Genomic DNA, 14,748 nt, shown 5'->3' with positions numbered 1-14,748 from the left:
TTGTTCATGGGGTAAGATAGGATGGAGGATGAAAAAGAAAGAAAGGAAAAATGTATGCGTGTTTCTTCCCTCAATATTTCTTCCTTTGAAATCAATTGCCAATTACTATGGATTGAATTGTGTCCCCCAGAATATATGCTGGAATCTTAACACATATCTATAGATGAAATCCTGTTTGGAAATGTGTTTTCTTGAGCCCTGGTGGCACAGTGGTTAAGAGCTACAGCTAATAACCAAAAAAGACTGGCAGTTCAAATTCACCAGCCACTCCTTAGAAACCCTATGGGGCAGTTCTACTCTGTCCTATAGGGTCGTTATGAGTCGGAATTGACTTCATGGCAACGGGTTTTTGGTTTTTGTGTTAATGAGGCCATACAGTGTAGGCTGTGTCCTAAACCTATTCACTTCTGAGTTAGAAAAAAAGAGTATATTAGACACAGAAGTGCTCACATACTGGGGACGACAGATGCCACCTGAGGATCACCAAGGAACTAAGGAATACCTGGGACTACCGACGACGAAGGAATCAACACGGCCAAGACCCTGATTTGCACTTTCGGCCTCCAAAACAGTGAGAAAATAAATTTCTGTTCTTTAAAGCCACCCATTTTTTTATATATCTGTTACAGCAGCACTAGGAAAGGAAGACACCAACATTTCAAATTAAATTTACCAACAAGAACATATGACTGGAGATTGACTGTAATGCTGTGATTCTACTGCTTAGTAGGTCATGAGGACACAAACATATATCTTCACAAAATGTTCACAGATGCATGTAAACTTTGCATGTGCTTATTTCCTTGAAAATTCAACTATAGGGGAACCAAAATGAGAGGCTAAGAACATCATGTTCTATTCTTTGGGCAAATTCATTTCCTACCTTGAAGCCTCAGTTTCTTTGTCTAAAATCAGGTGGGAGGAGGATGGTTGTGCTAGATAATATTTGAGGCTCTCTCCTATTATGAAGATAAATAATTCTATGACCCTTTATACTCTGTCTGGTTATCTTTGGGTCAAACCAGTTTTAGGTTTTCATTTGAGTCTTCTAGTCCTGACTAGTACATGTCTTTTTCTTTCCCTTAACAATTCCAGACTAATTAAAACAGAACCTATGATAAAATAAATCAGAGAAAGTTCTCAGAAACTACACATATGCACGCTATGCTCACACACCTACACAATTCTCAGCACTGGATGTCATTGCTGAAAAGCCTGAACACGAGAACAGAATGAGGTGAAATTCTGAACAGGATTTTCCTACCTCTAAGTAGTGAACCTTTTGGCTTAACCTCTCATTTTCCCACCAATTATGTGTTAAAGCAGGGCTTCTAACCTGTACATTTAGGTTGGAACCCTGGCTGAGAATTTACATTTCTAACAAGTTCCCATGTGATGCTAATGCTGCTGGTTAGGGACTAATTCTGAGAACCACTAGTAGAGCAGTGGGTCTCAAAATTCATTATACATAAGAATCACCTGGGGATCTTGTTAAACTGTAGGTTCTGATTCAGTTTATCTGGGGTAGAAATGAAAATTTCCAGTAGGAGTTTGAACCAGAATGAACCATTCAAAGCCCTGTGTTAAAGCTTGGTTGAGATAGTCACAGTAACAACGGACATTTTTAACATAATTCTTCAAAATCCAGGATCACACTAGAGTCATGTCTTGATTCCAAACCCAAACCATTTGAAGTATGGAATAAAACATGCATTGGCATGTTCCCTAATGCCTCAACCTTCATGCTTTTAAGTTCTAGTCTATATCACATACCTAAGCACAGAAATCATATCTGGGTCATTTCCACAAAACCAGAAGAAAAAAAAAAAGGAATAAAAATACAAGCCAGAGATCTTTTCACTCTTGAGTTGCTGAATTTCAGATTCAGAAAGGAGCATGTTGGCTTTATCGTCAATGTGAGATCTTTTTGCACTTTGCCTCTATAACAAGACAAACAGCCACTGTCGGTATTCTCAGAGTAAAAATGGAAACTGAGGCACAGAGAGAGGATAAGTCACATATGTTCAGAGTGGGCCCAAAGCATGTGTAGGCTTGACTCCTAGCTACATTCCCTTGATGTTCACCTAACTCATCCCTACTTCCTCCAAGAATCTCCCACTGATTCAAGATGATTGAATAGTACACACAGGGAACATGAGTTTTGACAGTCAAACCCTTTTTTCTAACCCAATCTTGGCTACTCTTTAGCTGTGTAAATCACTAAGTCCTGTCGACATTGCCCCTTAAATGTCTATTGGATCTGTCCCCAAAACTGCACCTCTACTCTCCCTTCCTCTTTCTTGAGTTAATGCAAATGCAAACTGAACGAATTAATGCAAACTGGTCTGTTGGCTTCCAGTCTCCTCATATCCAATTCAACCTCTGCCAGAATGATCTGACCTTGTTATTCTATTGCCTCCTTTAAGATGAAGTCCAAACTTGTTAGGAGATCAAACAAGATCCTTCACGACTGGCCCATGCCACCCCTCCAGTCACACCTTCTGAACTAGCCCCTTAAATCACTTCTCCTCACTCCCCAATATTTAGACTCTACCCATTCAGGACAACTCACTGTTTATGGAAGTCACCTTGCATATCTGTTCCTTCTGTCTGGAAATGCTTTTCTCTACCTTGTCTGTCTGAGGGATTCATGCTTTTCCACCAAGAGTTGACTGAAGTGTCACCTATTCTGTGATGTTTTCCCTAATGTTTCTCCCTGCATCTGTGTCCCACCTTCCTTGGATATCAGCCCTCGTGGCTCAGTGGTTAAGAGCTCAGCTGCTAACCAAAAAGGCTGGCAGTTCAAATACACCAGCTGCTCCTTGGAAATCCTATGGGGCAGTCCTACTCTGTCCTATAGGATCACTATGAGTAGGAATCAACTCAACAGCAACAGGTATGGTTTTGGTTTTGGTTCCTTGGATACTAGACTATGATGATATATTTATGAAGCAATGACTAGGAACATCACAGCCAATGCCTTTGTACCCCTAGTGCCCAGCACAGTCCCTGGCACATCACTAGTACTCAACAGGTGCTTTGGAATGAATAAATTGGACCTTTAATTTCTTCATGTAGAAAATGAGGATAATAATATCTAATCTGCAGAATGGGTGTGAAGATTAAATGGTCCAGTATATATTAGGAATCTAACACAGAGTAGGCTCATAACCCTCCTTAGTAAATGGAAGGTCTCTTAAGTTTCCCCTCCTCTTAATCCAAACTGGAGCGAGGAAGGATTCATCTATCTGTGAAAAGAAACACAGAGCCAGAGACACTAGAAAAGGCTGTGACAACCCCCTTGTGTTGCATTTTGAAACACTTGTTTCTCATAATTTAACAGCATCTCAATTTATTGCATCCATAACGGGTAGATGTCTACTGGCAGTTAAGCAGCTTTTAGCAAACACAGTAATAAAGGTACGAAGAGGCAATGTAAGTGGCCACCGTGTCCCCGTGTTTGACAGCACCACAGCCCGCAGCAGGTGGGACACCATTCGCAAGTAGCTGTCACACACTGCACAAAAAGTACCGACACTCAAGTTCTCATCTGAATGCAGGACTATGTGTAGATTTTTCAAAGATTTCCAAAATTTCCAGCCTGTCCTTCTGAGACCCTTTGAGTTGGAAGATTCCAGAATAAATAACCTAGAATCTACTTCGCCTGACCCTTTTGTTGGAGCCACATCAGCAGCTGTGGGCAGGGGGATCTCAGGCTCTGATGGAGTTGGATAACACCTTAGACAGGGATCATAGACTTGGGATAATTTCCTGGGATCATGCAAGCCTCTTCCTGTGGAAAGGGAAACTTGCAGAACTATAAGAAGGAAAAGAAGCTGAATCTGAGAACTCCTGTGGCCGTCACCAGAGATATATACATATGACTTAAGCACAAATGGATAAAAAGAAGCAAAAAAAAATAGGGACACTTTGATTCATGTCAATGAACTGTGGATCTCTTGGGACGCTTCTTTCTCTGATATATGTCATTACCCATCAAAAAGGAATAAACAATGGACTTAAAAGGAGAACAGCCTTCTAACACTCTTGAGAAATCCAAGGTTTTATTCATTACTCCATCAATTAAAACTTACTTCTCATGGACTGAATTGTATCTAGCACACTAAGGTATTTAACGTGAAAATTTCACTGGAGTGCTAATAGAGCAAACTCCAGCCTTCTAACCCAGGGAGTCCTGCACTTTGTAAGGAATAGGGATTTGCATTCCTGTTCTGCCCTTCACTCTCCTTTATCCCTCTAATCAGGATAAGGGAAGACATTGCCAAGTTGATGACACTTGAGAGTCATAGAGTTTTAAAGCTGAAAGAGCCCTTAGAGGGTATGGAACTCAACCACCTCATTTTATTGGGCAGAACAGAGAGGCCAGAGAAGCCAAGTAACTATCTCAAGGTCACATATCTAAATAAATAGTCTAGGTAGTCATGGGGATGGGGACAGACACAGTGCAGATCCCCTTCTTAATAGCACTGAAATCAGTGAAAACAGCCAGCATTGTTATGTTTGACCTTGGAAGCCAGGGGTTCTGCTGTCCCTATACCAGTGGGTCCACCTGAGCAGACCCCAGTGGAACCAGAGCTAGTGATAAAGCAGTATGTCACGCTGAACATATTTTGCTTTCTAATCATTCTCCCTTTCTCTCCTATAATTATTCCCTGAATCATTGTCATTGGCAGATTGTGCTACAGCTTACAAATTACTTCTACATCCCTTCTGCTAGATTGTGAGCTCATTTAAGACAGGTACCATGTCTTCTATGCATTTGTATCCTCATGACTTAGCTCACTGAGCTTCTCACCCAGGGAAGAGCTGGATATCTACATGAATGTTGATGTCAATTCAAGAGAAGCACCATAACTCCCTTTGCTACAGACAGTTTTTTAGATCAAAAGCCTCTGTAACTAGAGTTATTTAAGACAGACATATGTTCAGTAGGTAGACATTTTAATAATTTAACTTCAATACTCTAAGAAAGGCACAGAATAAATCTGGGCCTTTCATAATAATATACTAAATGCTATTTAGTTGTCCCTAGGAAGAAAGGCCTTGTGATCTACTTCCAAAAATTAGCCGATAAAAACCCTATGAATCACAAAAGAATATTATCCAATATAGTACTAGAAGATGAGCCCCCTAGGTTGAAAGGCACTCAGAACACACGTTGGCTACAACAGTGGACTTGAGTATATCAATGATCATGAAGATGGTGCAGGACTGGGCAATATTTCATTCTGTTGTGCTTGGGGTTGTCCTGAGTTGGAGCTGACTCTGGCAACTAAAAACAACAGCAAATTTCATTGTCCATAAAAAGAGAGGAGGGTAGTTCAGCTTTGGATGATAGGAGCAGATGTGTTATGGGTTTTACACAAGGAGTTAACAGGACTTGCTGAGATAGGATGAATGTGATGGGAGAAAAATCAAGGAAAATGCCAAGGAAAATGGTGATGTCATTCACTGAGGTGGGAAAAACTGAAAGTAGAAAACATCCAGGTCAGGGAGGAGGAACTCAGAATTTCTGGTTTTCCCATGTTATGGTCAAGACACATATCGGGCATCCAAATGGAGATGTCACATAGACAAATGGATATAGAAATCTGGGATTCCAGGAATAGTCTCAGGCTTGAGATCCAAATTTTGGGGTCACTGATATATCAATGATTTTTGACACCATAGTAATGGATGAGGGCATCAAGCAGAGAGTATATGTAAACCAAGAGGAGACCCTAGACAGATCCCTGGGGCCTCCAACATTCAGTAATCACATAGTATGTATATAGCACAGTGCTAGGGACCGTAGGGAAACAAAGATTTATAATGCATTTTTTTTCCCTCAGTGACCTTACAATCTAACCTTTTTTTAAAAATAAAGATATATAAGAAGGAAAGGCTTCTCAAGGTAATGGACAGTGCAATGGATTAGGAGTCAGGAATCATGAATTCTAACCTTTCTAAGGATACTTCATTTAAGTGATGTTAGCTTCTTAGGGCTTCCAATTCCTGACCTATTAAAACAGGGATTAGGCACAAATAACAACCCAGGTGTCTGTCAACTCTACTATTTTCTGATGCTATGATTTCCATGTGGCATCCAAATGATACACTCACACCTCGTCTAAGGGTGGAGTCTCATCCTTCCCAGGCAGAATCTGCTCTTGCAGCCCCCAGGAGCACACAGCAGCAGTCAGAGTGGAAGTCTCTGAGCTGCTGCCTGCATTCTTTTCCTGTTGGAACAACAGTCATTTAAGAGAACTCAAAGTATGTGCATTCTTGGTTTTCAGCTGTGTGTGTCAGACGAATGGGAATCTCAGGGACCAGTGAGAAGAGCAGAATCACCCTCTCCACCACATTTACTAGGTTCTGCAAATTAATATTCTCAATTTCCATGATCCCAGGAAATATTTTTCTTGTAGCAGACAGGAGTGGCAAGAAAAGAAGGTCAGGGTGAAAAAATGTGCAGTAGTTCCACATGGCTGGGTGCTGTTACAGGATATGATCTTCTGGGTTAGGGTACCCTAACCTTAGCCACACACACACACACACACACACAAAAAAAAAAAAAAAAAAAAAAAAAAACCTATGGAAATGGTTCAGTGAGCAAATATATACACACACACACATACACCACACACACACAGAATACATAACAACAAGGAAGAGAGATTAGAGATTATGATACAGTACTAAGTGGGAAAAGTAGAATACACATTATTACCTGTAGCATGATCACAGTTATATACAAGAAACAAAAAGCTCATGTATAACAGGGAAAAACCTGGAGGGAACTATACCAATTTGTTAGTTATTGTTGTGTTTGAGCACTGAGTAATTTTTTTTAAATTGTTGCTACTTTTCCGTACTTTCTAAATTTTATATAATGTGTATGTAATTCTTTTACAGTATTTTTTTTCCAACTAATGAAGTTGAAAGCCTTAAAGGAGCCTGCCCCCCTTACTGTGGTCTCCAGTGCTAAGAATTGACTGCTGCCCTAGGCCTCAAGGCAGGAAAGTATTTGAACATAAGGGAGAAATAAGATTAAATAATTCTAAGGCACTATTTATGCTGGAAAGGATCCAAGCTGTTCCACTGCACAGGCATTTCCCAAGAAACTCAGCCCTGTGACCTCTTTCCAAAGAAGAACATGAAACAATTGGCCTCCAACTGATCTCCTGGAGGGTGCTTGGCCTACCAGGATTCTACCCTTAGCAAACAAGACACAGCTGGATGGGGAGAAGGCCCCAGACACACTGCAGGACACAGTCTCACCAGGGATGGAGTTGTGGCAGATACTGAAGCTGTTTTTTTCTTATGAAAATCATGTGACTGACTTACTCTTCTTAAGTAGTAACCTTGGTAAGCGAGAATGTCATTATACATACTATACATCAGCCACTGTGTTTAACACTTAAAATATATTTTCTCATTCAACCTTTCAAAAACCCTAGGAGGTGGGTTGGATAGTCTGACTCACAAACATATCTCTTTTCAAGGAATCACTTCAACACACACATAAGGGTGAGCCCCCTTAGCTATTCTAGATGACTCTGCCCACCTGGACAGAGTTGATTAGTGATGAGACAGATGGATGAACCAAATTCAACCAACCGAATACTTCCTTTTGAAAATGTAAAATCTGAATGGAAAATCCAGAACCTGAAGGTCGGGGGAGATGAATCACCTCAATGGCAATGCCATGAGATCCCTAGAGCTACTTTGTTTCCCCTTCTGAGACATAACCTAGTGAGATATTCACTTGATCAAAACCTTTCCAGGTAATCATTCAGTAAACCTACTTTCTCGACTCTGTTAGCTACAGTCCATTCTGTAGCTTGCAGCCAAAAGAAACTTCACTAGTATTAGTATCCTCATATTACAGACAAGGAAAATGAGACTTAGAAAAATTAAGTACTGGTTTTTCATCATTTAGATAGTAAGTGGCAGAACCAAAAGTGGAACCAAGGTCTGTGTGACCCTAAAACTCATTCAATTAGCCACTAGGCAATCCTGCTGTAAGTACTGTGCTATAGGTTATTTTTCTTATTATAGGGATGGACTTGTGCTGAACCTTTACTTTCTTGCTAAATAAATGTCAGCATATGTTTTGAAAAAGCAATCCAGGGAAGAGAACAGAATAAATCTGCAGCGGTCTCAAACTGAAGTTCAATGGTCCACAAATAAACCAAGTCTTTAGCCTTGCTTTATTGGCACTTGACTCTCACCAATTGAATTAAACAGTTTGGCTACACTGGCAAGAGAAAGATGCCTATGTTGTCCCAGGTCAACTGATCATATCTTCTCAAGAAGGAAGAATTCTAGACCAGATTAAAGCTAAGTTAGAATGCTCCCTCTGTACAGTAAGACTTCACAGGAAAACAGCTGGTCTTCCAGTAGAATAAAGCATTTCAAGCAAACTGATTGGCAGTTAGTAGCTAAAACAGGCTTTTGCTTTTTAGGTCATGGGGATGTCTCCCACATTACTATGAATAGCAAACCAAAATAACTAGAGTTTAACAGTTGGAATGGGTAGAGAATCTACATCTTCTTAGAATAGCATCAAATCATGCTGAAAAAAATATCAAGCAAATTGTCAGATGTCGAGGTTTAGAGTTGCTCATCTTCACAGGTAGTAAAAGCACTTCTGAGAGGGTAGAAACAAGTCATCCATTTTTACTATAAGAAAGATACCCATGAAAATTAATCCTAGCCTCTTGTACTCGTATGTTTCCTAGTTCCCTTCCTTATTCCTTTGTCCTTGGCTGACAACTCCAAACAACGGGAGTTGTCCCTTTGACTGATCTGCTTACTCACTTTGCTAGGGGTCCTTTGATTATTTTGATCTAGTGACCTGGGCCTTCCACAACTATCCTTTTGCTCTGAATACAGTCTCCCATCTCTGCTTTCTCCATTTCATATAAGCACTTGCCTTTTTCTAACACTACCATTCCTGCTGTGGGGCTAAAAATATCAAGGGACCCACTCCACTATGAAGCCCAAGGATAGGGCACAATTTGACCTAGATGAGGCACACAGCCTTAGGAACTGTCATAGGCTTATCACATTTAGAACAAATGATCAATCCCAGACTTTGGTTTAATGCTTCTAGGGGAAAAAAGAAAATTAGAGATAGAGCTTTCACTTTATCTGAATCCCAATTCCATCAGCTATGAAGGGTATAACCTGAAGGACTGAGGAGATTAAAAGAGATCAGAAGAAGGTAAACTGAAGAGCTAGGTTGATGTTGTTATAGTGGGTGGGGCAGCACTCCTTAATCCAAAAGGGATAAAGCTCCTGTATAAAGAGTGATGCCAAACACTCTTCTTTCACCAGTATTCAGAAGTATCTATACTGAATACTAAGTATCAGAAGTAGAGTGACCATAGTTTTGTTAGAAATAGGAGCCAAAAATATCCAAGAAACCTGGGGCCTCCTTATCCCAACCATCACTCCCCTAGGTAGAAGTGACTACCCCCACCTTCTTGCTCCACTGTTCCTCTAGAGACATCTAGCATAACATCTAACACAACTTTAGCACATTTCCCTTTATTTCCCTGGAGGACTATAAACTGAACAAAAACAGGCTGTGTTGTACTTTTGCATTCCCAGCACCTAACACAGTGACTGGTACATATTAAGACTTCAATAAATGTGTGCTGCATGTATGAAAAATGAATAAAAGATGATCAAAAGTGTCTACACTGAGGAGTCAGTTTCAATAAGGAAAGACACTGTCATTGGGAAGCTCTGTTTTCTTCCCTAGCAAAGTGGAATCCAATCATTTTTACACTCCAGAGATTCATTCTGAACATGGTGTCAGGAATAACACAGGGGCAAAAAACAGTTAGCAGGGGAACAAAACAATCAGCTGAACCATCTGGGATTTGAGAGATGGGTAGATCAAACGTCTTAAATTTGCTAGGCTCCTTCTCATTTGGTCCAGAATGGATAACTTTTCGCTGCGTTGTACCAGGAATACTTGTCCCTCATACATCCCCAATCAGCTGCCTTTTAATGACTAGTGAGAAGTGACAATGCAAAAGCTGCGGTGACTTACACTGTACTTGGCAAATCTTGGACCAACTCCCACTGATTTGTCCTTGGAATAGGTGAGTTCAGAGACACCTTGCACAGCTGGCTACAGGCACTGCTGCTGGTCTCCAGCGACCACAGGCTCTTGACTTGGAAAGAGATCCAAGAAGAAGTGAGATGTCCGGAGTAACCTTCGGTTCTTACATGGCCTTTGTAGACAGCAGAAGATGAGCAATACCTTGGCTTACACCAAAACCGCCTCATGCATCTCAGAGGCCGAATGCCTTTCTTTCTTCCCAACCAGCACCAGGGTAGCCTACCCTACAGAGAGATTTGGAAAGAATCCAGGGACTTGACAGACTGACTAGCTCCATGTGGCCTCCTTCTGGTCTAGCTGGCTGCCTCCCCATCTTAGCCCATGTTCTGGTTGTCGCTTCTTTGAAATTCAGTGCATCTGAATTTAAATTCCATAAGCTTCAAGAAAACTCTCTCTCTCTCCTTTGGCCAATGTCCTGTTGTCCTGTTCTTGATCTGACTATAAAGAAGATTCCCAGTCCTTTTGGAATACACCTTAACTTGTAACACAGCTGACATCATCAAAACCGCTCCTTGAGAACATCTCCTGGTTGGTCATCTAGTTCCTGCTCCAGGCCTGGCCCAGAACCCCTTCCCATTCCCCTTTTGATGCTTGGACAATTCTGGCCACAGGTGGCCTCCAGGAATAAGATCCTGCATGGCTGTCTTCAAGAAACTCTTCCTTTCTCTGAATCTCCATGTCCTCCTAGTCTGGTTCACCAACAGAGCCCATGCTTCTGTCTTGTGTCATCTTCTTTCCGCTTCCTTTGTAGATGCTTCAACTCCTCAACTGAATGAATAATAAGCTTCTTGAGGGCAGGAACTGTGTCTATTACAGATGTAGTATCCTCAAAGCCTATGGTAGAGCTGCACACGCAGCAAAAGCTTACTAACAATGTAAATCATCCTATCATATAAAATAGAAGCTGATAACCCATGGACAGCCAGTTTGGTTCCATCTGCTTGGCATATAAAAAACAAACCAAGCCTCAATCTGCATATAGCTCTTAGACTGAAGTCTCCTTCTCTTGATTTTGTCACTTTGCTCACCTTTATCTTTGCCATTTTCCCAAACTGTAAATTCAGTATAAATGTAAGATGCTAAAGTGGTGAATGGAAAGGGGCTTCGTCCAGCATTCTGGCCTGTTCTAAAGGTCCAGTCCCCACTGTTTGGTCCCCACCTCTTCAGCTACCTCTCACACCCTTCCCTCCACCTTACTTCACACTCCAGTCCATTCTAGACATTGTTCAGTTCCTCAGCTGTGCTGTGGACTTTCACCTCTATCCTTTCACACATCCTGTTCTCCCTGTCTAGAACATACTCCTTCCTCTCACCTCTTTTCAAGTAACTCCTACTCACATTTCATGCCTCAACATGTATGTTTCTTCCTTCTGGAAGCTTTCTCTGAACCCCTACTGTATGTCGAGCAACCTTGCAAGGGCCTCCCAAACTTCTCTGAACCTTCACTTTAATGATGTTGGTGACAATAATCATGACAATAATATTCACTAACATTTGGTAATCAATCCAGTCGCCACTGAGTCGATTCTGACTCATCGCAAGCTCATGTGTGTCAGGGTAGAACGGGGCTCCATAGTACTGTCAATGGCTGAATATTTCATAAGTATTTCCAAGTCTTCTGAGGAGCCTCTGGGTGGACTCAAACTTCCAATCTTTCTGTAAGCAGCTAAGCACATGAACCGTTTGTACCACCCAGGGATTCCAACATTTAATAAATACTCACCATATACCAGGAACCTATTAACTCATTTAATCCTTATCACACTTTTGTGAGGTAGGTACCTGAGTATCTCCATTTAACATATGAAGAAATCAAGTCTCAAAGGTATTAATTTGATTACATTCACATTACTCCATGAAGGCCAAATTTCTCACCAGTCTGGCCCTAGAGTCGACGCTCTTAAACAGTACATCACACTACCTCTTATAAAACTCCGCATGTTTGATTTATTTACTTAATGACCAAATATTCCACTAGGCAGAAGCTCCATAGGACAGGGCTGGGTCTGTCTTACTCAGTATTATCTTTCTAAAGCCAGTAGCTGGCACATAGAAAGCACTAAAAAGCATATGTTATATGAATAAATGAGTCATCCAACTGGTTATCCCACCCAGAATCCTGAAAAAGAATTATCCACCCTCCCTAAATAGACAGTGTCTGATACTTATTCAAAAAGAGTATCATGATCATGGTAATATTTATTCTAAATATTCAGTTTCCTTCCTGCAATCCAACCCTAGCCAACTGAATCTAATAATTCAGAACCAGAAAGGGTATGAGCCGTACAGCTACGAGCCCAAGAAAACTCTTCTCTTAAAGAAATGCAGCCTGTGGAGGTTCAAAGGTTTAGCCTGTCCAGGAACACAACCGCCGGAAGTCACTCCCACTGAGTCCGCCAGCATGCCACCCACAAGGGCAGGACTCACCCCTTTCGCAGGTTCGTCCCCAGTAGCCAGTGCCCGTGCAGTCACAGATGAAGCGGTTCCAGCCGTCCTTGCACACAGCGTTATTCTTGCAGGGGTAGCTGTCACACTGCTTGGCGCTCATCCGGGAACAGGAGGACTTGACGCCCGCAGCGTTCTGCATCTCCGCCAGCTGCCGGATGTTCTTGCTACGCCCATCGATGAATAGATCGCGGATGCAGCCCACGTAGCCATAGTTGAGCATGGCGGTCCAGAGCTCGGTGGGGAGGATAAGGCCAGCGCGGTTCTCTGGTAGCCCGCCCAGGTACATGTCTCCTTCTAGGTCCAGGATCTCGCTCTCCCCACTGGCGGTGAATGGCGTGCGCCTGCTGTTCACTGATATGGTACCTGGGGTGAGAAGACGGAAACAGAATGAGTTATCAACACTGTTAGCATTGCAGGTGATGCTGCTAGTCAAGGAACCAAGCAAAAGGGGCCTAGCAAGTGAGCTCTGAGACCAGTTGTGCCTGGCCAGGAAAGGACAGTGCAAGCAATGAAACAAAAAGCTGCAAGATGGTAAGAAGGACCATGTGAGCCATTTGGTTCCACACTCTGCCAGCTAGGGGCTCCCTGGCCCAGAGGAGGATCCAAGGAAATCCTACTGGCCCAACAGCTAGTCTGTCTTTTCTCTGCCTAAAAATCCTGGCTCTGAGAAGTGTGCCATACAGGTTGACAGCACAGTACCTCCCTGCATTTAAATCCCAGCTCTATCTGATCTCCACCACCTGTCTGTCAGTGGGTCATAGTGTGCTGGCTTGTGTGTTGCTATGATGCTGGAGCTATGCCACCAGTATTTCAAATACCAGCAGGATCACCCATGGTGGACAGGTTTCAGTGGTGCTTCCAGACTAAGACAGACTAGGAAGAAAAGCCTGGCTTTTTTTTTTTAGAATGTCAGATGAAATCAAGAAATTTTAAAGGAAAACCACCTTGATCTTTTTTTTTTTTTTTTTTTTTTTTTTTTTTTTTGGCCTCCAAAAATTAGCAATGAAAACCCTATGGTTCACAATCGAATGTCACCTGACTCACTTGCTTTGGACACGTCATCAGGAGGGATCAATCACTGGAGGAGGTCATCATCAAGTTAGGTGAAGTAAAGGGCCAGTGAGGGCATGGGAGACCCTCGGTCTGATGGATTGGCACAGTAGCCGCAACAATAGACTTGTACAAGCTGACAACCACAAAGATGACAGAGGACTGGGCAATGTTTTGTTCTTTTCTACATAAGGTCGCCATGAATAGAAGTCAACTCAATGGTGTGCATCTGTTTATCCATCTATCTACCTATCTATCTCTCATGATCTAGCTGTGTAACCTTAAGAAAGTTACTTAAATTGTCACACCTCGATTTCCTCATCTATAAAATGGGGATAATAATTGTACCCACCTCACAAACTGGTATGATAATTAAATGAGCATATATATATATATATATATATATATATATATATATATATTTCCCCCTAACACTGCCAGGGACAGAGTAAGAGCTCTGTAAGTCTTCTTCACTGGTCACCATCCCCTAAAGGATGTGTCTTGCTCTTCTGTCCCTCCCATGCACTGATACCCTCTGGACTGGGCATTAACTGCCAGCTCCACCAGTGAATATCAATGAGCATTGCCATTGATAAACTGGAACTGGAATATGCTTATTTCTTTATTAGTTACCAAATATGTATTGAACGGCTGTTATGTCTCTGATGTCATTCTAGGCACTGAAGATACAGAGGTGAACTTGACAGGCATATGCATGCTCCTATAGAGCTGACATTCCAGAGTGGAGGGACAGAAAATAGGCAAGCCAGTAAATAAGAGGAATTAGCTAATGGCAGGTGCTGTGAAGAGAGTAAAATGGGTGCTGTGGTAGCAACTCATGGGTTCTACTCAAAATGCAGTGTCAGCAAAGACCTCTGTTAGTGGGTAACAGTTAAGTTGAACCAGAATGTTGAGAAGCATCCAGGCATGCAAAGATCAGGGGAAAGGACATGCCAGGCAGAGGGACTGTCACCTACAAAGGCCCTGAGGTAGGAAGGCGGAGGCAAGAGGGAAAGGAGAGTGTATGCGATGAGCTCAGAGAGAAAGGCAGGGCCAAGGCAGGAGTTAGATCATGGCACCATCAAGTGAGATTATAGAAGATGGAAGCCCAG

At 42.0% G+C, this 14,748-nt stretch overlaps 1 protein-coding gene across 1 annotated transcript in view; it reads right to left on the bottom strand.

Moving 5' to 3' along the window:
* Positions 1-14,748, bottom strand: part of NRXN3 (neurexin 3) — a 1,723,724-nt gene that overhangs the window by 1,188,567 nt on the left and 520,409 nt on the right. The window contains exon 7 of the mRNA XM_023726412.1: positions 12,566-12,949. Coding sequence (XP_023582180.1) covers positions 12,566-12,949 — 384 coding nt within the window. The remainder of the gene's footprint in view (positions 1-12,565; positions 12,950-14,748) is intronic.

This window comes from Trichechus manatus, unplaced genomic scaffold, assembly GCF_000243295.1.
Source record: "Trichechus manatus latirostris isolate Lorelei unplaced genomic scaffold, TriManLat1.0 scaffold00010, whole genome shotgun sequence".
In the NCBI taxonomy this organism is placed as follows: domain Eukaryota; kingdom Metazoa; phylum Chordata; class Mammalia; order Sirenia; family Trichechidae; genus Trichechus; species Trichechus manatus.
Note: the sequence above shows the minus strand (reverse complement) of the source record. Positions and strands in the feature narration are given on the sequence as shown.